This window comes from Schistocerca cancellata, chromosome 7 (genome assembly GCF_023864275.1).
Source record: "Schistocerca cancellata isolate TAMUIC-IGC-003103 chromosome 7, iqSchCanc2.1, whole genome shotgun sequence".
Classification (NCBI taxonomy): Eukaryota; Metazoa; Arthropoda; class Insecta; order Orthoptera; family Acrididae; genus Schistocerca; species Schistocerca cancellata.
In genome coordinates this window covers 410020188-410045286 of record NC_064632.1, presented here as the reverse complement: position 1 = coordinate 410045286, position 25099 = coordinate 410020188, and the positions used below count along the sequence as shown (strand labels likewise).

The 25099-nt window shown below is 47.2% G+C and overlaps 1 protein-coding gene across 1 annotated transcript in view; it reads right to left on the bottom strand.

Moving 5' to 3' along the window:
- The window catches only part of LOC126092801 (transmembrane protein 26), a 102998-nt gene extending 87272 nt beyond the window's left edge, over nucleotides 1–15726 (bottom strand). The window contains exons 1-2 of the mRNA XM_049908529.1: nucleotides 15533–15726; nucleotides 575–719 (exon numbers count right to left, since the gene is read on the bottom strand). Coding sequence (XP_049764486.1) covers nucleotides 575–719; nucleotides 15533–15726 — 339 coding nt within the window. The remainder of the gene's footprint in view (nucleotides 1–574; nucleotides 720–15532) is intronic.
- Between the last annotated feature and the right edge of the window lie 9373 nt (nucleotides 15727–25099).

The window sequence follows — 25099 nt, the reverse complement described above, 5'->3', positions numbered from 1 at the left end:
GAAGTTGTGCCACAAACTCCTCTTCTCCCCAATTCTATTCAATACCTCCTCATTAGTTATGTGATCTACACATCTAATCTTCAGCATTCTTCTGTAGCACCACATTTCGAAAGCTTCTATTCTCTTCATGTCCAAACTATTTATCGTCCATGTTTCACTTCCATACATGGCTACACTCCATACAAATACTTTCTGAAACGACTTCCTGACACTGAAGTCTATACTCGATGATAAATTTCTCTTTTTCAGAATCGCTTTCCTTGCCATTGCCAGTCTACATTTTATATCCTCTCTATTTCGACCATCATCAATTATTTTGCTCCCCAAATAGCAAACCTCCTTTACTACCTTAAGTGTCTCATTTCCTAATCTAATTCCCTCTGCATCACCCAACTTAATGTTTCTCAATATTAGAGACATTTCTGGCGTATAAAGGAATTCGTGCCAGATTTCAGTCTTGTTTGACAATAAGTTGTGGTGATTACTAAACCATACTTGCGCCCCCACAACCCACAGACACTTCAACGCCTATTGTTGCTACAAAAGTTACCTTGAAGTGCAGAAGTTGCCTTACCCCAAACAGTTTGTCCAGGTCCCCGACGGCGATGGCGCTGATGTTGAGTGCCGGTGCCTGTTGCCTTCGGGCCATCCTGTGCAGCTCGAGCAGCCAGATGGAGGGCACAGTGCCCGCCAGGTACAGGAACACCGACGGGCAGAACCTGCCAACAAATCGCCACCACTACACATCCTGCCGGCGGTTTCGAACACCTGCCCAAAGCTGAGGAACGGCCAGAGTGGAAGTGCTAGCAGTTTAACTTGTGGCTGCCCTAGAAGTGTTTCTTTTAAAGTCTTTCACAGCAGATGTGAGTTGGGAAGAGCTGGCAATGTGGCCATGACTGGTAAAGTGGCTATCGGGGTGCCGAGAGCTATGAGGTGCCACTGTCACGTGGGAAATGCCTATACACATTATTACTGCAGGAACCCGAAATGGCGAGTGTGTGTACAAGAGGACGCTACGTTAGTAGCGTGTAACAGACTGGAAATTTGGATCGGATGAGAAGCGAGCTTTGCTGGCCGAGGTGGTTAAGGCGACTGCTCACGTTAAGCGGGAGATCCGGGTACGAATCACAGTCCGACACAAATTTTCATCTGTTACCACTGATGCACTTCAATGTTCAAATACAGCTGAAGTCACTGAACAACTGACTGCTATCAATTTATTCTCCCTGGAGAGCACATTCACCTCGTGAAGCCCTCTGCTGTGCTGTGCTGCTCGTCCAAACTGGAATATTTTTGTGGATTGTAGTTATTCTGATGTAAGGGAAGTGGTCACTTCGTGTATTCATAATTGAAAGGGGATGTCACTTATGCCTTCCTAATAAAACTGAGTTTGAAGTGTCATAGCTTGACTTCATAATCCTACTTTAGTAGGAAAGTTCTGTCAAATGGTTCAAATGGCTCTGAGCACTATGGGACTTAACATCTGAGGTCATCAGTCCCCTAGAACTTAGAACTACTTAAACCTAACTAACCTAAGGACATCACACACACCCATGCCCCAGGCAGGATTCGAACCTGCGACCGTAGCGGTCACGCGGTTCCAGACTGAAGCGCCTAGACCCGCACGGCCACACCGGCCGGCGAAAGTTCTGTCAAGGTGTTAAACGCGTCAATGTAGGTGAAGTGGCCATCTTGGCAACTTCTCTAAATTTCCATTTCCTTGATCGACTGTATCCCGTCAGTTGATGGAGGCTTGTAACATGGATTAGTGTGCCCTGGGTCCTACGAATAAACTGCGAACCATGAGGAGCACCACGGCCGTATATCAGACTTCCCTTCGTGATTCTGTAAACTTCGCATTGACTACACTTGTCTGAGCAATGGCCACATTCTCCGACCTGAGGATCCAACCCACTGTCAGTGTGATGCCCGTCTAATTGTAGCCCATGTCCTTCCGAACCATGTCAGGCGAAACAAACTTGTTGACATGCTGCTTCTAGTGCTAGCGGATGACGCTAATGTGGCTGAACTGGTTTTGCGTTTTACCCCCTCTCACTTCTACTCGTCTCAGCGACGTAGGGTACATTGGCCTCGTTGGCTGGTTAAGGGACTGAAGGGAAGTCCAGTCGCCTGCTCCAACCTGAGGGGCACTTTGCTGCCCCTGCTCAGTGGTCTAGCCTGGCTCCTGCCATTCCCATCTTTTAAATTCTGCTGACGTTATTCTCTTTCCTGAGACACTATCATGTTGTTCATATTGCTAGTTTTATTGTGACAATGGAGAGTGTGGAAGTACCTGTCGAATGAAGAGGGTGTGTCTCCCTTCGCGTGAGGTGTGCTAGGGACCGCCAGCTGCTTTCTGGGCGGAGTAACTCTCCCACCTTCACCCTTTTACCTCTCTTGCACGTCTGCGCGCTTCCATCTTTAGGTTTTCTCGAGTCTCGTACACATTGGGTTCATCGGGAGCAGTAAGTGCGTACGCTGCGCGCAGTTGGCACACACAATGGACAGAGTCCGATGACCTTACAGTTTTGTTCCTTTAACCCCATCAATCCATCTACGGATCGAATTTTTTGCAATAGCGCCTCGCGAAAAGAGTTTCTCACGCGGCAGACTTCCCATTCAGGGACCGCATTTGAATCTTAAGTGTTTAATAAGACTGTGTAATGTCTCGTGTAAGAAGAAGCCATTCTACAGTAACTGTCAGAATTCGACAGCCACAGGATCGTGGCCTATCGAGACTGATTTATCGTGCCGCGATGTGGCTGTTGACGTTGGCCCTGAGCTCACGACTGTCAAGTGAATGTGGAACACATGGATACTCATCGTCATTCAGGCTATCAACAGCACCAAGCGACTAGTAATTTAGAGGACAGACATTTTTCACTCAACCGTGCAGAGTCGCAGACCCATGTCACGTACCCCGATCCAGGAAATAGCGTCTTTCGTAACAAGACAACTACCCACCCATACAGTGGAGTGAGTTTGGAGCACCACAAACTGTCAGCTCAGTGACCATTGTCGCAGCTTCCCTCAATGCGTAAGCAGAGAGACAGTAGCGCCGAAAGCAATGCACTCATCGACAGGGCTGGACACAAGTCCTCTCTACACACCGGCTCTGGCTTGCTAGCAGCTTCACAACAGATGTATCCGCGTTCAGCGCCTCCGAGGAGAAGGAATGTCGCCACAGTGCATTCGTCATCGTCAAACGATCTCAGCACATTTGATGTGTTAAGGCTGGCGGCTGTGCCCTTTCTTCGAGGTCTCCGGGATTTCTTTCAACTAGGCAACTCAAGGATACCGCACGATACTCATACAGTCTTGATCTACCTCCATACAGAGCCTATTTTGACTACTGCCCTGGGAGCATGTTCTCTACATCTTTCACCCACTGAAAACAACGGGTTGCCGGCCACTACCACTAAGACTGATGAACTCTCGTACAAATTCCACGGCGTATCTGTATCTCTCATCCACACAAAGTTAAACAGGATTTCTAGACACTGTTGCCGCCAGAGATGGTAGTTCTGCAAGCCTTCACTATCTCTAAGCATAATTATATGTCTGAGTGATGCTAAATGTTATTATCTTTATGTAAAGGAAAGTATTATCTTCTTACTAACCTTCAAATCGTGAGCCACACTAACCTTCAAATCGTGAGCCACACTATCCTTCAAATCGTGAGCCACACTCTTAACTGTTGTACATGAAATTAATTAATTTACTTGTGGTTCTTTTGTTGTACGTGACTGCAGACACTTTCAGAACTAAAATTAATAATGAAATTAATTCAATAAGATTGAATATTAAATTGCTGGTGTACCCATGTACCACCAAAATAAAATAGAAACATTGAATAGTTGAGGGGATATGAATGAGAAGAGTGGCGTATTTAAGTTTACAAAGTAATGATAAGTTTTATTAGTCCTTTTATAACTACAACGAACTGATAAATCTTACACAAAAAAGCCAAAAACAAATCAGAAAATAAATGACGTTTTCTTGGCAAAGCATACATTGGGGTGAAAGCTATACAAATTCTCCCCTGAATTAATCCCTTTTACAACGCAGCCTCACTTTGTTTACATGAATATACTGTTAGGCCCAACACTACTCAATTGGAATCAACTATCACAAAATATACCACAAACGATGGTTCACCTGAGAAAAGGACGCTGTGATTATTATTTAACAACGCTATGCCGATGCAGCAGCATTTTACTCTTTCACCTGGATTAAGGCAGCAGCAGAAAACGGCGCACTGTGGGCGAGGAGGGGCGCTCTGCAGTAGCTGTAATGTTCTGACGCATCCACGAATATATGCTAACTACATGGTCTGGCATTCTGATTATCAGAACGTGGGAAACTTCACTATCAAAGCCCTGATAATCCCGGCAGATTTCAGTGCGAAGGGCATCAGTTTGCTGATCAGGCCAAAACAATACTTCTCTTCTCTCTAGGCCAGCAGAGACCGGACTTAAGCATCGTAGGGGCATGCAAATGAGCGCAAGCGATACAACACAGTTTGTAGTGTAGTTCTGATTTTCTATTGACCTTATCACAAATGTTGCTTTCATTTGCTTTTCTTTTTTTGAAGATGCCTTTGCCTGAAATTTTGTCAGTGTGCTCTTTGAGCGTGTTCTCCACCATCTCCTCTACGGCCACTCGGCTACAAGTTCTCTACAGGCTACACATGCAGTAATGAGAACATTCTGCCCACAATTCCCTCGCGTAAAAAAGTCATAAACCACACAGACAAAACGTAGTACTCGGAACACCTAAAATATAGGTGCTAATCCGACTGACAATGTTATACACTGTTCTCGTTTCCGTAAGCAGGAGTCTCATTGGTGCTGACATCTTTACCTTGTTGGTGGAACCTAGCGAGCCGATTTCCAGGTCCCTCCTTGGAGAAGCACGTAGGCCCATCTGGGATTGGCTAGAAAGATTGTGCGGGCAGCCTTCTCGAGATCCGAAGGAACTCTGTCAGAAATTACAGAGGCATTCTAGCATGGAATCCTGGATTTGGACGCAACTGATGGATAACCACTGTCCGTAGTTTTCTTGACTTCGGTTCTCTGCCAAACTCTTCGAAATTTTACTTAGAATGTACTCGGGCCTTAGAGATTTTTTTCCGTGCCGCTACCGGTCGTCAGGAAGATGAGGTCCGCAGACCCGTATCTGCCAAAGCCAGCAACCACACCACACTGGCCCACATGGCGGCAGCACGGCGCACGTCGACTCGTCAGCAGCTACCTCAGTGGCAGCCACGGCAAGACCGTGTTTGCAATGACACCCTCCAACTTTGGATGGCTCTGAGCACTATGGGACTTAACATCTATGGTCATCAGTCCCCTAGAACTTAGAACTACTTACACGTAACTAACCTAAGGACATCACACAACACCCAGTCATAACGAGGCAGAGAAAATCCCTGACCTCGCCGGGAATCGAGCCCGGGAACCCGGGCGTGGGAAGCGAGAACGCTACCGCACGACCACGAGCTGCGGACTCCAACTTTGGAAATCGCTACAAAGTAAAAGGGGCACTCCATTTCAGTCTTCTGCTTTCAACTTATTCATAATTTGATCTACATACTTCACACACCTGTATGCGTGTATTCGTCTGTTTAGTATTTGTTCCAAAATGAATCTTTTCCCGTTCTCAGATGACCACTCATGTTTCGTTTCGTTGTTGAAGTTCATGTGTCTGGTGCTGATCTTTCTGATTGTTTATTTCTTGATACTGTACGTATGTCGTGTTGATTTTCATATAGCCTTTTTGGTAATTTTATTTATCTAATTACTAAGTTTTATATCACGGTTGAATACACCACTTGTGCCCTTTGTGTGCCCAGGCGTCAATTCAACCGTAATTGTCCAGCATCGTGTGGGTGGCGATCCTAATAATCATTCTTTTCCTCATCACTGTTTTACTCTATTCATGCAAAAACATTGTAAAGTTGTTATAATCTCGCAATTAATATGTTTTTGGTCAATTTGCACATTGCCTCAGTAAATCTCATATTTACCAGATGAAACACCATGATTCCACAACCAGTGAAGTAACTTATTCATCTGAATGCCAGGGTCCTCTAACCATTAGAAATAGGCAGGGCCCTGACGAGTTCAGAAACTTATTACATGACGTTTCCAATGTGAGTGACAGTTGATTTTTCCAGTAGCCTTGTAACTTCATATTTACATCTACATCTACATCCATACCCCGCCAGCCACCTGACGGTGTGTGGCGGAGGGTACCTTCAGTACCTCTATCGGTTCTCCCTTCTATTCCAGTCTCGTATTGTTCGTGGAAAGAAGGATTGTCGGTATGCCTCTGTGTGGGCTCTAATCTCTCTGATTTTATCCTCGTGGTCTCTTCGCGAGATATACGTAGGAGGGAGCAATATACTGCTTGACTCTTCGGTGAAGGTATGTTCTCGAAACTTTGACAAAAGCCCGTACCGAGCTACTGAGCGTCTCTCCTGCAGAGTCTTCCACTGGAGTTTATCTATCATCTCCGTAACGCTTTCGCGATTACTAAATGATCCTGTAACGAAGCGCGCTGCTCTCCGTTGGATCTTCTATCAACCCTATCTGGTACGGATCTCACACTGCTGAGCAGTATTCAAGCAGTGGGCGAACAAGCGTACTGTAACCTACTTCCTTTGTTTTCGGATTGCATTTCCTTAGGATTCTTCCAATGAATCTGAGTCTGGCATCTGCTTTACCGACGATCAACATTATATGATCATTCCATTTTAAATCACTCCTAATGCGTACTCCCAGATAATTTATGGTATTAACTGCTTCCAGTTGCTGACCTGCTATTTTGTAGCTAAATGATAAAGGATCTATCTTTCTGTGTATTCTCAGCACATTACACTTGTTTACATTGAGATTCAATTGCCATTCCCTGCACCATGCGTCAATTCGCTGCAGATCCTCCTGCATTTCAGTACAATTTTCCATTGTTACAACCTCTCGATACACCACAGCATCATCTGCTGCAAAAAGCCTCAGTGAACTTCCGATGTCATCCACCAGGTCATTTATGTATATTCTGAATAGCAACGGTCCTATGACACTCCCCTGCGGCACACCTGAAATCACTCTTACTTCGGAAGACTCCTCTCCATTGAGAATGACATGCTGAGTCCTGTTATCTAGGAACTCCTCAATCCAATCACACAATTGGTCTGATAGTCCATATGCTCTTACTTTGTTCATTAAACGACTGTGGGGAACTGTATCAAACGCCTTGCGGAAGTCAAGAAACACGGCATCTACCTGTGAACCCGTGTAGGAGGTAATCTATCATTTTATATGATATGGTTGATAGAATTAGCAGCAAATGTAATCTGTATGTCCACGGAGCAGCTGATGAAGAGGTTGTGTTCGCTTCTGGTCAAGTATGTACGCGGAGCAGACATGAATGGGGAAATCTGTGCCCTCTCATGACGTCACGCAGCCGCCACGCGTTAAAACCCGCGCCTTGCGCAGCATACGTGGTTGAGCAACTCAGTGGTGGCGCTGCGCCGCGTGCATCGCGACACAGGCACCACTGAGCGAAGCTTCGCGCAACAGCTAACAGTACGAGGAATCTAGTTTAGGACGGCGAGTGAGTATCTGCCAGGGCCAGAGCTCAGTGGTGGAAACAGCCGTTGGATGTAACTGCACGTCTCGGCTGCAAGGAAGACGGTGTTGGCCGGAGAGTTGCGATACGACGAGACAGGACGCAGTGCCATTTGGTTGGCTGTTACCGAAGCAGAACCTGGAGAGAGCGGAATTGCCTGTACGACTGTGTTACTAGACAGAGCTGTTCTCTTGTGCTGGAGGTATGTAGATGTTAAGTGGTACGCGCTGCTGTGTATACCGAGTGAATTCAGCCTCATACGCACGCATAAAACCAGTACTTGCCTTCTAACTATCCTCCATATCTGTCAATTCTCGACTCCCTAAGTTTCTCAGATGATTTTTCTTTTGGCCGCTGAATCTGACTATTTGATTTTTTGGTATCTTGTATGCAGTCCACCCGCTCCTTATTAACTATCAGGTTGTATGTGATGCTCATTTGGACCGTATTTTTTATTATAAAAGTTCTCTTAAAGACTTTAAGTAGAATTGCTGCTTGCGTAATTGTTTTGTGTGTAACTTTGAATATGTCTTTTTAATCATTTTTTTTTATTTCGAAGCAGCACTGATACTTCATGCGCTTTCACTGTAATGGAATTTCATACTATTACGTAAGGATATCGGTGTTGAGTAAATTTTTCTTGTTGAGTAGTTACCAAGCTAAATTGTTTGTCCATTTTGTAATGGTTTGGGTCTGGAAAAATTAATCTTTTTTTAAATTTCTAAATTGTGCTATTTTCTATGAAATAATAAATACTCAGAACTTGTTTAAATGAAAAAGTTATTTTAGCAAGCAGCAAGAATCACTCTCAGCTTAACTCAGTCTTACCACTTCCTCACACGGCATAAAATCCAGTGACATTAGCGAATCTGGCAAAGGACAGAGTGTTACGGCCTGACTCTGGAAACGAGCTTCTCAGAAACGGTGAAGCAGGTGGGCTGTTCGTGTGCAACTGTCATGTGCATCTATGTGAAGTGCTTGGAAGACGGCGAACCCACGAGTAGGCGACAAGACGATGCAGGTTCACGCCTCATGACAGAAAATGGAAGTCTGAGGCTTGCATCGTCTGTGAAGTAGGATAGGAGGCGATATGTGGCAGATATAACACAGTATAATGCTCGTACAGCCTCAAGCGTCTCTGAGCACGTCACTCAGCTCTCACTTTTGACCATGGAGCTCCGCAACAGACTTCCCCTACGTGTTCGCATATTGACCCAACCAAATCGTTAATAACTATGATTGCAGTGGACACAGGAATATTCAGGTTAGTCCGTGGCTCTATGGGAATCTGTCTCCTGGTCCGATGAATCGATTTTCTTGTTGTGCTAGGTCGATAGTCGTGTCCACACACAGTCCCTCCATCCAGGCGCACGGTTGCTCCAAACATGCACTCCACCGGGAGTGCAGGCCAGTGGGCACAGTATTATGCTATGGGGGACACTTGGGTTTCCGTGAGACATGTGACAGTGAACGACGTGATATTAGCTTTTTTTGTGGTTTTAGGGCGCAAAACTGCTATGGTCATTAGCGCCCGGTCCGGGACTTAAGAAACAGTAAAAAACCTAAAATAGAAACCAGCAGCAGTTGGAACGAAAGTCATAAAACTGGAGAAACTAAAAGCAGAAGGAAGGCTTAAAAATCCACTACAGAAAGGGGTTGGGTATCCCAAAAAAAACTTCAAATGACTGACGTCATTTCACTGGCACGAATGAACTCTAGAACGCGATCGGCCGATCGCGTGTCATCTGCTAAAATTGACGATATATCAGGCGACAGCTGTAGACAGGCGCGTAACGGATTAAAATAGGGGCACTCAATTGAAAGGTGTCTTACCGTCCACAGCTGAGAGCAGTGGGGACAGAGTGGGGGAGGATCGCCGCTTAAAAGATGTCGGTGGCTAAAAAGACAGTGCCCTATCCGGAGTCTAGTTAAAATTACCTCCTCCCGACGACGCGCTCGGGAGGAAGAGGTCCAAGCACAAGGAAGAGTTTTCACGTCCCGCAACTTATTTTGGAGAAGTGTCGACCAATGCGCGTGCCATAAATGAACAACACGACGACATAAAACGCTCCGTAGATCGGCGAAGGGAATATATTGAATAGCTGGCCGAAGAAGAGAGACTGCAGCCTTGGCTGCAATATCGGCCGCCTCATTGCCGCAGATACCAACGTGTCCCGGGAGCCAGAGGAACGCCACCGAGACGCCCCCCAGGTGGAGCAAGCTCAGACAGTCCTGAATCCGGTGGACCAGAGGGTGCACAAGGTAAAGAGCTTGGAGACTGAGGAGAGAACTGAGAGAATCGGAGCAGATAACGTACTGTATCTGCCGATGGCGGCGGATGTAGTGGACAGCCTGGAGAACAGCGTAAAGCTCCGCAGTATAAACCGAACACTGGTCGGGAAGCCGAAAGTGATTTGGGGTGTCGCCAACAACATAGGCACTCCCTACACCTAACGATGTTTTCGAGCCGTCGGTGTAAATAAATGTGGCGTCCGTCATTTGTGCACATAGAGCAGCAAATACCCGACAATAAACAAGTGAAGGGGTACCATCCTTCGGAAATCGACACAGGTCTCTGAGCAGGCAGATCCGGGGACGGAGCCAAGGCGGTGCTGTACCCCAAGTTGTCAAGAAGGTTTTAGGAAAGCGGAAGGAAAGAGAATGGAGCAATTGACGGAAGCGGACTCCCGGTGGTAGTAGGGAGGAAGGGCGGCCTGCATACCCTACATCAAAGGAGGCGTCGAAAAAAATGTCATGGGCTGGATTAGCTGGCATGGAAGACAGATGGCTAGCATAACGACTCAGAAGGACTGCTCGCCGATTGGACAGCAGAGATTCAGCAGTCTCAGCATAAAGGCTTTCCACAGGGCTGGTGTAAAAAGCTCCAGACACTAAACGTAATCCACGGTGGTGGATAGAGTCGAGACGCCGAAGAATAGACGGCCGAGCAGAGGAGTAGACAATGCTTCCATAGTCCAATTTCGAGCGCACTAAGGCGCGATAGAGGCGGAGGAGGACCACTCGGTCCGCTCCCCAGGAGGTACCATTCAGGACACGGAGGGTGTTGAGGGATCGCAGACAGCGAGCCGAAAGATAGGAAACGTGGGAGGACCAGCACAGTTTTCTGTCAAACATAAGACCCAAGAATCTAGCGACGTCAGAAAACGGAAGGTTGACAGGACCTAGATGTAAGGAGGGCGGAAGAAACTCCTTACGTCGCCAAAAATTGACACAAACGGTCTTACTGGGAGAAAAACGGAAGCCGGTGTCGATGCTCCAAGAATGGAGGCGATCGAGACATCCTTGAAGACGTCGTTCTAGAAGGCTGGTCAGTTGAGAGCTGTAGTAGATCGCAAAATCGTCCACAAAGAGGGAGCCCGAGACATCAGGAAGGAGACAATCCATAATGGGATTGATGGCAATGGCAAACAGTACAACACTCAGCACGGAGCCCTGGGGTACCCCGTTTTCTTGGGAAAAAGTACGGGAGAGAGCAGTGTTCACCCGCACCCTAAATGTGGGCTCTGCCATAAATTCGCGAAGAAAAAGGGGCAGCCGACCTCGAAAGCCCCAAGAGAACAGTGTGCGGAGGATACCTGTCCTCCAACAGGTATCGTATGCTCTCTCCAGATCAAAAAATATTGCTACTGTTTGGCGTTTCAGGAGAAAATTATTCGTGATATAAGTGGAGAGAGCAACAAGATGGTCAACTGCAGAACGATGCTTTCGGAATCCGCATTGGGCAGGTGTTAAAAGTCTGCGGGATTCCAGCCACCAAGCTAAACGGTAATTCACCCTACGCTCCAAAACCTTACAGACACTACTCGTGAGAGAAATGGGGCGATAGCTGGAGGGGAGATGTTTGTCCTTTCCAGGTTTCGGAACAGGAACGACGATAGCTTCCCGCCATCGTCTGGGAAAAGTACTGTCGGTCCAAATTCGATTATAAAGGCGAAGGAGGTAACGCAGACTATGGGTTGATAAATGCAGCAACATTTGGACGTGGATACCATCCCGTCCTGGGGCGGAGGAGCGAGAAGAAGAGAGTGCATGTTGGAGTTCCCGCATGGAGAAAACAGTATTGTAGCTTTCGTGATTTTGAGAGGAGAAGGCAAGAGGTCGCACTTCCGCTGCATGTTTCTTCGGGAGAAACACTGGCGGGTAATTTGAAGAGCTCGAAATCTCAGCAAAGTGCTGACCCAATGAGTTAGAAATTGCGACGGGGTCCACTAATGTATCATGCGCGACAGTGAGCCCTGAGACCGGGGAGAAACTAGGTGCGCCTGAGAACCGTCGAAGCCGACTCCAAACTTCCGAGGAGGGAGTGAAGGTGTTAAATGAGCTAATAAAAAATTTCCAGCTTGCCTTCTTGCTATCGCGGATGACACGACGGCATCGCGCTCGAAACTGCTTATAGCGGATACAGTTGGCCAAAGTAGGATGGTGGCGGAAAACGCGGAGAGCACGTCGCCGCTCGCGTATTGCGTCACGGCATGCCTCGTTCCACCAAGGAACTGGGGGGCGCCGGGGCAATTCGGAGGTGCGTGGTATTGAACGTTCCGCAGCTGTAAGAATAACGTCGGTAACGTGTGTGACCTCATCGTCAACGCTGGGAAAGTGACGGTCATCGAATGTCGCTAGAGACGAAAAAAGTGTCCAGTCGGCCTGGACAAACTTCCAGCGTCTCGGACGCATATATGGCAGTTGAGGCTGCAGTCTAAGGACACATGGAAAGTGGTCACTCGAGTGTGTATCATCAAGGGCGAACCATTCGAAGCGCCGAGCCAGCGGAACAGTACCGACCGCAAGGTCCAAATGAGATAAATTTGTCGTGGAGGCAGACAAAAATGTAGGGACCCCAGTGTTGAGGCAAACGAGATCCGCTTGGTGGAAGACGTCTAGCAATAGTGAGCCACGTGGACAAGGATGTGGAGATCCCCAAAGCGAGTGGTGGGCATTGAAGTCCCCAACCAGCAAATAGGGGGGTGGAAGCTGACCAAGAAGATGTAGGAGATCAGCTCGTGCCATTGGTGTGGATGATGGAATGTATACAGTACAAAGAGAGAACGTGTATCCGGAAATGGAAAGACGGACGGCGACAGCTTGGAAGGAAGTGTTTAAGGAGATTGGGTGATAATGGAGAGTATCATGGAGAAGAATCATGAGTCCTCCATGGGCTGGAGTGCCTTCAACAGAGGGGAGGTCATATCGGATGGACTGAAAATGAGGGAGAACAAAGCGGTCATGGGGATGCAGCTTTGTTTCCTGAAGACAGAAGATGACCAGCGAGTAGGATCGTAAGAGGATCGACAATTCATCCCTATTGGCTCGAATGCCGCTGATATTCCGGTGGATAATGGACATGGGGTGAACAGAAAATGGAGGAATGTGATCAAAGTTGCTGTCAACTCAAAGACTGCTCGGAGCTAGCGACCGACAGCATGGAATGGCATTCAGCCGAAGGCAGAAGATCCTGATCCATAGGTTGGTCAGGAGCAGCTCCTGCCACCAGCGATCGGCCGGTTGGCCGGCCACCAGCAGTGCGCCTCGGCGACACAGAAGACGGCCGAGGGCGATTTCTGCCAGGTAGTGCTGTAGATGGGACACGCCTTGGCGGAGAAGGAGAGGAACTGTGTTTCTTTGTAGCCTTCTTAGAAGTATGATGTTTAGATGAAGGAGGAACCGATGGTTGGGAAGTTGCGGTACGTAAAAACTCTTCACGAGTATGCTCTTTTTTGGAAGGCTTGGTGTCTGACTTTTGGGCTCGAGATTTAGCAGAACCCGATGAAGGGTGAGCCATAGAGTGGGCAGGCGAAAGTGGTGAGGTTGAACGGGCGATCTTTGCGCTGGCCGATCTGACGACCATGGCACTAAAGGTGAGGTCGCAAGTCTGCGTGGCCGCCTCCTTTGTTGGCCGAGGAGAAGCAAGGACAGTGCTGTATTTTCCTGTCTGAGGCACGGTGGGCTTGCGACTGGCGAATAATTTTCGAGCAGCAAAGGTCGACACCTTTTCCTTCACCCTTATTTCCTGGATGAGCTTTTCGTCCTTAAAAACGGGGCAATCTCGAGAGGAAGCAGCGTGGTCACCCATACAGTTGATGCAGCGAGGGGATGGAGGTGGACAAGCACCCTCATGGGCATCCTTGCCACACGTAACACATTTTGCCGGATTGGAACAGGACTGGCTGGTGTGACTGAACCGCTGACACCGATAGCAACGTGTAGGGTTTGGGACATAAGGGCGAAAGGAAATTATCTCATAGCCTGCTTTGATTTTCGATGGGAGTTGAACTTTGTCAAATGTCAAGAAGACAGTGCGGGTTGGAATGATGTTCGTGTCAACCCTTTTCATAACTCTATGAACAGCCGTTACGCCCTGGTCAGACAGGTAGTGCTGAATTTCTTCGTCAGACAATCCATCGAGGGAGCGTGTATAAACGACTCCACGGGAGGAATTTAAGGTACGGTGCGGTTCCACCCGGACAGGGAAGGTGTGGAGTAGAGAAGTACGCAGCATTTTTTGTGCCTGGAGGGCACTGACTGTTTCTAACAACAGGGTGCCATTCCGTAATCTGGAACAAGACTTTACAGGACCTGCAATTACGTCGACACCTTTCTGAATAATGAAAGGGTTGACCATGGAGAAGTCGTGACCTTCGTCAGACCGAGAAACAACAAGGAACTGTGGCAACGATGGAAGAACCGTCTGTGGCTGAGACTCAGTATACTTACGTTTGTGAGCAGACATAGTGGAAGGTGAGGAAACCATTGCGGAAGAATCTCCCATGATTACCGGCGTCTCCGATGGCGCGCTCCTCCCTTGTGGGGGCCCTCTCTGAGGGCACTCCCGCCTTAGGTGATTGTTCACACCTCAGGTCACACCTCCCGACAAACGGACGGAGGGACCAATCGGCACTTTCGGAAGGTATCAGCTCGGGTAATCACCCCTCCCTGGGCCTGGCCGTTACCAGGGGGTACGTACGTGTCCTACCTGTCTACCCGGGGCGGGGAATTACGCGTTACCCTGTCACAGGCTACGCATGGAAGTGCGTGGGTCGGCCTTCAGACACGCACAGGGAGGAAAAAAGAGAAAGGGAAAGGAAAGAAGAGGGGTCTCAAACGCCGCAGCGGAGAAAAGTGCAGAGAGAAGCGGGAAGGAAAAGAGAAGGACAGAGGAAGGACGAAGACTTGCAAGTATAGAAAGCAAGGAATTCGTAACAGTTTAGAGCGTCCGTCTCCGGACGTAGGCACAAACCATACTCCCAGATGGGGAGAAACGGAAGGAAAGAGCCAGAGGTGAGGGGAGGAGGGGCGAAGATAGGGGATGGGGAAGGATGCGGAAAGGGAAGGTATGCAGCCCAGAAAGGAAGGAAGGCCACATTAGCTCGGGGTCCCGTGCTCGCTATGTACGTATCCACAAAAGAGTTGTGGACCCCCTGGGGGGGGTGATATTAGCTGTGGACTACATGACCGTAATTGTGGATCAACTGCACCCCTTCAAGCTTGATATCTTCCCCGATAGCGACGACGCCTTCCAGCAGAATAACTGCCTGTCACACTTCCAGGTCTTTGTTACTGTGATTTCAGAACAATGACAGTTAACTCAGAATGTCTTGGCCACCAATTTTACGTGATCTGAAACGTATGGAACACGTCTTGGTGCTACTGGGCCGAAGCTCCGCGCCTACAAACCATCACCCTGTAATTCGCTGTCATATACCCGCAAGGAATAGTGGAGTCCATGTAACAGAAACGCTGATGTACTGCGTTCCAAAAGTGGACCACCATTCTGTTACGTAGGTGGTCGTTATGTTTCAGCTCGTGTAGTTGGCAGCTATGAAGGAAAGCTAAATTCTCCTTCAGAATCTGATGGACTAGAAGCGCAACACGCAGGTCTTACCACTTCCACTCCTGCGACTCTTTGATAGTGAGTGTGAAGACGCCCTCGAAGGCAAGCATGATGATGGGCGCGCAGAGGTACCAGAAGCGGGGGTCGCGCTTGAAGACGGTCACCTGCCAGATGGCGAGCAGCCCGTGGCCGCCGAACACGGCGCGCGTCGCCACCGCCTTGAGGGTCGCCAGCACGCGGCCCATGGCTGCGCTCACCAGCGTGACCGCCGTCTCAACAATCACATTACCCCTCGCTCTGGAACACGGGAAAATTGACCGTGCACTAGGTCTACCATAAAACTGAGAAAGACGATCGACACAGTATTAGCCAAAGTATACTAGTGCATTGGTACTCGAGCCAGCAGGTACTCGATCCCAGTAGCAGCTTGGTTGCTTCGTAATTACTTCTTAAATTCTGAACTGTCCCCTATGGTTCAAATGGTTCAAATGGCTCTGAGCACTATGGGACTTAACATCTATGGTCATCAGTCCCCTATAACTTAGAACTACTTAAACCTAACTAACCTAAGGACAGCACACAACACCCAGCCATCACGAGGCAGAGAAAATCCCTGACCCCGCCGGGAATCGAACCCGGGAACCCGGGCGTGGGAAGCGAGAACGCTACCGCACGACCACGAGATGCGGGCTGTCCCCTATGCTTCAGTACTTCTTTGCACTGTGTTTTGTTGTGGAGGAACTCCAGATCTGGTGGTGTACAACTGCAATGGACAGTAGTAGGAGACTTTGAATGGCGCTGAGAAAGAGTGAGCAGATGACGCAACTGAAAAGCCTGTGTCGCCAGATGTACTCCGTGGCCTCATACATGGCAAAGAGCTCTGCTGTAAATACTGAGCAGTGTTCCAGAAGCCGATACCGAAAAACGTCGGCGCCAGTGACGAAGGCCCACCCGACACCACACTCAGTCCGAGAGCCATCAGTGTACGCGAAGATCGTGAAACTGAAGGCGATAGAGCGAAGCTGGAGAAGTGTCCTTAGGAAGAAAATGAAGGCCAAGGTGAACACGGGCCGCCGCACGGAGCCAAGGTGGTGAAGGCGTCACATAGACTGGGAAAGTCGCAGGTAGCGTGAAGTTAAGCAGCTGGAGCAAGAGCCTAAAGCGAACTCCACGATGTAATAGAGAAGAATGCATAGAATGCGTGCCCGTACATGGCAGACAAACGTCATGCGTATCTGCTGAGGAGAAAGTCACGTCGAAGGACAGCGTTAGTTCAGCAGCTATCTCATAGTAAAGGCGCCATTGTAGCACTCATGATTCGGAGAAGAGATAGGTATCGCCCAAGACTTCTCCGCTAGCTTCTGATGGAGGAAGGCAGGGTGATAGTGGGAGGTGCTCGAAATCTCAGCAAAATGGAGGCTTAAGGTGTTTAAGATAGCAATAACGTTCACAATGACATCGTCTTCAACTGTCCGGCCGGAAATTGGGGAATGTATCTTGGTCCCAGGGAGCCGTCGGAGGTTGGCCCACACCACGGAAGAGGGAGTGGCACTGTAAAAAGAAGTAGTGAATGAAATCCAGCCAACATTTTTGCTATCCCAAAGAATGCGACGACACTGTGCACGCATCTGTTTGTAATGAATGCCGTTTGCTATCGTAGGATGACTTAAAAATCCGGGGATTACGACTCCGCGTGCGAATTGCGTCGCGGTTCACCTCTGTCCACCAAGGGACCAGGACACAGCATGATACAGAGGAACTGTAAGGAATGGAACGTTCTGCGGGTGTAAGAATAACGTTTGTAAGATATTCCACTTTGTCATCACAACTGGGGAAATCGTCGAAGGTCGCCAGGGAGAAGTGAAGGCTCCAGCCGGTCTTAATAAGCTGCCACTTGGGGTGTGTACACAGGTGGGGTGGGAGCCAGCAAACGGATAACACACGAGAAATGATCGCTCGAGTGTGTGTTAGAGAGAACGGACCACTCGAGACGATGAGCAAGCTGGGCAGTGCATAAGGATAGGTCCAAATGGGAACAGGTGTGCGAGGGGTCTGAAAGGAACGTGGGTGCTCCTGTGTTAAGGCAGAAGAGGTTAAGTTGATTAAGGAGATCGGCCAAGAGGGCGCCTCTCTGATACGTTCTGGGAGAACCCCAAAGGGGATGGCGCACATTGAAGTCTCCGAGGCAGGAGTGAGATAGCTGCCCAATAAGCTGGAGGAAGCCTGCCCTGGCGACATCCACTGATGGAGATATGTAAACGTTACAAAGGGAAAAGGTCAAGTGATTAACTGCAACAGCTTGAAAAAGGGTGGTCAGGAAGGTGGGTTGACTATGATTATCATCCCATATGAGCAGCATGACTCCGCCATGAGATGGAATGCCGACCTCGGGGGTAACGTCAAAACGGACCGGGAAGAAATGCGATAGCCCAAAGCGGTCGCGAGGACGCAACTTCGTTTCGTGAAGGCAGAGAACAAGTGGACGCTGCGATTCTAAGAGCAGCTATAAATCCTCTGTTCGATCGAAGACCGCAAACGTTCCATTTGAAGAGAATCATGACGAGGAAAAACTGAGTGGGTGTCTCCTCAGCCAGCCTGAGAAAACCCGCTGCTACAGGACACAGAGGCAGGATAATCCTGCTCCAAGAGATCTACGGAAGCGTCGGCCTCCTCCTGCTGTCGGTCTGCGGAGTCCAACGCTGAAAAACGGTTGGTGGTTTTCACTGGGGACACGGAGGTCGGCCGGGCGAGGATATCACGTGGCGACACCGTCGAAGTAGTTCTTCGAATCGACGAGGGAGAAGACCGTTTGTCTTTGTTGGACTACTTCGAGCCTTTCCAGTTAGCAGAGGAAGTCTCAGATGCTGGTTGGCTGGAGGGACGTAGGAAGTCGTCATTGGAGTATTCCTTTTATCCTTTCCGGTCTGCCGGTTGTGTAGCTGCTGACTTCGCCCCTTGGGGCAAGAGTTTGATGGCATGTAGCACAGCTGGACGAGGAGACAGAGACTACCATGACACTGGGGGATTACACAACGACAGTACTGAATTCGAGGTGGCATGTCTGAGTGCCCATTTCCTCCATGGGGCGAGATGTAGCAAGAACAGTACTGTATGTGCCAGATGGTAGAATGCAGGGTTTGCGACCAGCCAATAACTTGCGAGCGACCGCGTAAGATACTTTTCCCTATACCCAGATCTCCTGGACAGTCACTCACCAAGGAACATGGGGCAATCTCGAGAGTCGGTGGCATGGTCGCCATTGCAGTTGATACAGAGGGAAGAAAGAGATGTACAATCGCCCTCGTGAGCATCCCTACCACAGGTTACACATTCGAAAAGACGTTCTAGTGTGGTTGCAACGATGACACTGGTAGCAGCGCATTGGGTTCGAAATAGACGGTCGGACTGTGGTAACTTCATAGGTTGCTTTGATCTCTGATGGAAGCACCATTATCAAAGGTGGCAAGAAGAGTGCGTGTTTTCACTGAGGAGGCATCTACCTTTTTCATCACCTGATGGAAGACAATAGCACCCTGATCATAGACGTACGTTTGGATTTCAGCCTCAGTCAAACAATCGAGCAGCCTGGTGTAAATAACCCCACGAGAAGAATTCTGAGTTCTATGGTCACCGACACGAAACTCATACCGTGGAGAAGCGAAGCTGCAATCAGAAGTCGTCTCCAGGCGCAAAGTGCCACTGCATAAACGAAAGCAGTATTTGACAGGGCTGGAAACTGCATCAACACCTTTCTGAATTGGAGGCGGATTTACTGTTGCAAAGGAATGAAGGTCTTCAGTACGTAAAACCATGAGGAACGGTGGTGCAGCTTGGAGGGTCCTTGAATTGGGATCTTCTTTAGGTTTGCGTTTTGTAGACGTGGGATGCAAAGGTGATGACTGGCTCACTGTGTGAGAGAATCCCTCTTGATTGGCAGCATCTCCGATGGCGCGCCTCCTTCCAACTGGGGGCTGTAACATTATGTGATTGTCTTATCATTTTAAATCATTCACTAATCGAGCAGTCGCTCGGCAACAGCTACAGTTAGCAAATAATGTTGCGAGAATGTAAAAGGTGAACGACCTGTGACGTAACTTGTTTATTGTCGAAGCGCCGTCAGAGATGCAGTGAGTATTTAATTTTCAAAACCGCGGCGCGAAAAACGGACAGAAGAAGAACACTTTTACACATTTTTTTTTTTTGGAGGTACGAGATATTCTCGATGAACAGTTACTCATTCTTCTCTTGTCTCCTGTAACTTGTGTCGGACGCGCATGTCTTGCCGCCGTATTATTATTGTTAAAATTAATATTGTTCTAGTGTAAAGTAAATGTGTAATACTAAAAGTGCCTAGCAGTAGATTTATTGTGCGACGTGTATGTGAAAACGTCAAAGAAATTGTTTTCATTAAGAGAAGTGCCAGTCAAAACGGCATCCATGTTAAATCCTTCATTACAGTGTAAGTTCGTCTATTAATTGCCATAAATTCAGAGTTAAATGGAACTGGTGTATGGACTATTCATTTACTATAGAATCTATGTCTCACTTCATGAAATTATTTAATTTTCTATATGTTTCTGCCAAATAGAGAGTTCACAGTCACGAATTCTTTCGTCGAGTTCGGACGGAAGTTGCATGCGGCGAAATATTTTCTCCGCGCCATATTGTACTGGTAAATGCATGATAAACTACGGTCCCTTAGGAAATTCATGTTGAGCTATCAAAAATAATTATATTTTGAATAGGCATTTACTCTCCTCTGCAATGCAACTTCCGACTGATCAGACGATCCAACAAGAAACAGCCGCACACGGTCGGCATTCGCAAATGTTTCCACCGCTAATTATAGCTATATGTTACAGCACAAAAGTAACATATTGTTATAATTAGAGACTACGAACGGGGACATTTATAACTGTATGTTTATGTATACACATTACGTAAACATATCGTTATAGGGCTCCCTTCAGAAAGGGGTGCAACCTTCTTAGGTGATTGTGCACACCTCAGGTCACACCTCCCGAACACCTGACAGAGGGACCAATTGGCAATTTGGGTAGGTAGCAGCTCAGGCAATCATGCCTCCTTGGGCCTGGCCTTTACCAGGAGTTACGTGCGAACCCCATCTGTCGACCCAGGACTGAGAATTACGCCTTACTCAGTCACCTGTTAAGCGTCAGACGCGTGGTCCGGTCTTCAGGAGCGGACAGGAAGGAAGAAGAAAAAGAGGAACCTCAAATGCCGAAGCGGAGGAAGAATAGGAGAATGTGAACTAAGAATGGATAAAGGAAAGAAAAACAGTGGGGAGACTGTTCTGATGTCAGCTACGGACAATACAGAACATACCCAAAAACACCCCAGACATGTTCCCAAGGGAAGGGGAAAAGGAACAGCAAGAGGATAGAAATGCAGCACGGGAGGGCAAAGATGCTGCGAAGGCTGGGGCTCCCTGGTAGCGAAGCACGAACCAGCCAAAGAGCGGCGAGCCCTGGGAGGGGGGGGGGGGAGGGGGGAGGCATAGATGGGTTATTATCCTTTAACCCGTTTGCTTTTGCTTTTTATTACGCAGTAAAAATTTTACGTTAAAACAGCTGTAACTGTGAATTTATCGCTAGACTTCTATCATGATAATGTTATACGAGCCTATGAGGAAGAGTCAAATTGTAAGCAGTGCGTCGTCGTAGCTATTACGCCGACACCTGCGTAATACCTGTACGTGTATAATAATTTGATCTTGTCACACAGTGACCGTAATCGATGTGCAAAATAAAGGATTTCAGTATTTACGATCGATGCTGCCATGTATCCAAAATATATTGCGTAATGTAAGTCACATGTAAATTCAAATTGCTCAAATGACTAAGCACTATGGAACTTAACATCTGAGGTCATCAGTCCCCTAGAACTTAGAACTACTCAGACCTAACTAACCTAGGGACATCACACACATGCATTCGCGAGGCAGGATTCGAACCTGCGACCGTAGCAGCAGCAGCGCGGTTCCGGACTGAAACGCCTAGAACCGCTCGGGCACAGGGGCCGGCAATGTCAGCTCAACGACTACTAAAAACAATGCGATGTCTTGCATGTAGGGCATTCAGAGGACTAATCTTATGCACTACGGAGTAGCAAAGCCGCCAGGAGCGAAAACGGGAAGGTCAAGAACCACACGAAACCACATAGGAAACTATTCAAACTTTACAGCTCTGGTCACATCTGCGTAGTATTAATCCTAGAGCTTTGCCTATTTTACACCTGTGATATCTCGTATGGTCTCTCTTCTGTTGTTTCTGGTGTCATCTCTGTTACATGCCCAAGTCGACCGAGCGTGCTTACGTGTTTACATTCGCAGTTGTTCAGGACGTTGTCGTACGACTAAAGCTTTTTCGCTCGGGGCCAGATTTTGGTATTCTGGTTGCATTTCGACCTCATCCAAAGCGACGTCCTTATGGGACGCGGACTTTAACAGATAGCGTTTTCACCTACCCATTGTATTATGTGAAACAAATTATTGTTTCCAGAATGAATTTTCACTCTACAGCGGAGTGTGCACTTGCTTGAAACTTCCTGGTAGATTTAAATAGTGTGCCTGAACGGGGCTCGATCGTGGGACATTTGCCTCTCTCAGGGAAGCGCAATACCTACAGAGGTATCCAAGTACGACTCACGATTCGCCCTCACTGCTTCACATCCGACAGTACCTCAGCTCCCATCTTCCAGGTTTCATGAAACTTGTCTTGGAAAGGTCCCAGGTTCAAAACCCGATCCGGCACACCGTTTTAATCCGCCAGGAAGCTTCGTTATTAATTTGTTTCGATAGTTATACTCCAAACCACAAGTTGTAGAATATTTCTATCGATGTTGAGAGTAAGCTGACAGAATTTCAGTGATATTACACGCTCGATGCCCTAGATAGCCGTAGCGAAAACTAAACGAGAATTCAAAATTAATCTTGTAGAGAAAGTGTTTTAATAATTAAACAATCATATATAAATGTAACTGCTAATCCTGGCCTGCCGGTGTGGCCGAGCGGTTCTAGGCGCTTCAGTCTGCAACCGCGCGACCGCTACGGTCGCAGGTTCGAATCCTGCCTCGGGCATGGATGTGTGTGATGTCTTTAGGTTAGTTAGGTTTAAGTAGTTCTAAGTTCTAGGGGACTGATGACCTCAGATGTTAAGTCCCATAGTGCTCAGAGGCATTTGAACCATTTTGCTAATACTGCTTTACCTAATGTTAAGCAGTGTTAACATAAAACCGCAACGTTTTGTAGATCAATAAAAACTTACTTTACAGGTACTGGGATGAAAATGCTACATGTTTAAATCCAGGTCCTCTTACGAAACAGAGAAAAGTTCAAGCGCTTTTAATGTACGGTCTCGTTCTTGTGTGTTTCTGAGATACTCACCTGGAATGAGGATTAACACATACATTCCCTATGAAAACCACACTTGGTTAGTACGATTATCTAATCAGCCTCTGCGATATGACCAAATGTACAGACTTAAGTTAAATCTGTAACTCCGAAAATCGTGCGATGGTACTCTATGCGCAGTTCACGAAGTATGGCCGCCACGGATGATGGAGGGTTGATGAGAAACTTTGATCGTCATCCTTTATAACGAGACCAATATCGTAGCGCTGTCTACTTAGAAAGTGTTCTGGAAGAAATAGGAAATGTTTTTGGAGCTGATAGTATTAATTAATTCAAATAAAATATTCCATATAAGGCGTAACTAATTTTTATTTATTAAAATGTAACAAATACTCAGAGAAGGTATCACGCAAAGGAAAATGATTAAAGTTGATTTCCATTAATTCCATTTCCAACTTCAACGTATTTTCGAAATATATCGACAACGCTCCGTGTAGCTCTTCTGCGGTCATCTTTGCGTTCTTTATGGATACAGCACTAATAGTTACGCACGTGACAGAAGGCGCTACCAACATGATCCAAACTTCCGCGCATAAAAGCGGGATTTTTCCATGACTCTTACCTCGGGTTTTCTTGGGAATAAAAAGGTAGGGTTAATCGTTTTGGATAGCCCTTGGGCTAGGAACCATTTGTATGACCAACATAAGGATCGTCTAACTAAACCGTGGTACAGGGTCAAAGTTTGAACATTACACACTTCCTCCAGCTTAGGCAAATGGAGAAAATCGTGTGGGTCTTTTTGCACTAGATGTCTACGATGCGCCTTAAAGGGTGTAAGGAGTCATCACTTATTTCATGGGCGATTCCTGAGAAAATCGGAAAGCGTTTTTCACCAGTTTTTCCCCGTCAGCAGTTGATATACGAACAACTAACCGCAGAAAATTGGTCAACTTTTAACGGTGTATTGCTTAGGAATTTATCTAGAAGTCAAATCTCTTTTTAAGAAACCTCTAACCATTATCGAGAAACACCCCAAAATCATGGTTTTTGAGTACCAAAACCGAGTCGAGGATTACAAGATCGCAATGCATAACAAATAGAGATGTTAAGAATACATCGTAAAAATTTCACCTATCTCGAAAATCCTTGAAACTTTTCTTCATATATTTAACCGTTGTCGAGATACAGAGGTTCAAATTTACCTTGCTTGTACACGTAAAATCCGGTGTGCGACGAAAACGTAGTTTAAGAAGTAACGTAGCGCGGATACATATTCTGTCAAGTATATATGTTATCAGCAGAAGGGTTCCATGTTTTACTTCTGAAGCACATGCAAATTTTGTGTGCACGTAAAATTCGTTCTGAGCGAAAAAAATTGTTTTGCGCTGTTTCAGTTTCACATAAGGGAACTACCAAAATTTTACTGTCCTGTAAAGTTTTTTTTTTTTTTTTTCATACGAATGACATGGCCCTGCTGCAACAAGGAAGAGAAGGAACTAGCGGAAAAGTGCTCCTATAGAAACACAAAAAAGGCGAGTACCCTCCTGTTTAAAAAAAGACTGAAAAGTGGCTTACCAGCTGCCTCATTCTACTTTCCTCGGCAACCTTTAAAAATTTTCCAAAAAAATTTGGCCTACGAACATTTTCACGATTGTTTACGCTGAGGACACAGTGGCAGTGGCAAAGAGATGGAAAAGTAAATACTGGAAGATAGTAGGCAGTAGTTGTGGTAAAGAAAGAGCGAAAGAGACAATGACAGGGCAAGTGAAAGAGTGGCTGTGGATTTTGTCGACGCCGAGAGAAAGCATAAGTGGGTGAGAGCCAGTGATGAGAGACAGTCTATGACAATGACGAGGAAGAGAGAGATCGCGACAGTGAGAAGAGAAGCAGCCATGGGAAAGAATGAATGAGGCAGTATAGTTACAGACAGAAAGAGGGAGGCACTGACCGTGAAAGGAGACAGTAGTGTTAGGACAGAAAGAGAAAGACAGTGACAGAAGCACACGTAACGATTAGAATGTGCCGGGGTTCCATCATGCTGGAACTATATACCCATCCTTGAAGCGAAAGTAACCTGTTCAAGAATGCTGGAAGCTCTTCTTCTAGAAGGTCTAGATTAAGCGGTGCTCTTAAGACGATGCGGTAATATAGAAGTCAACTGCTCTATCACACCACACATTTACACTGAAGCGTTCTTGAAAATGTGTCTCTACAAGCGCATGTGTGTTTTTGTGGGACCGCCGATT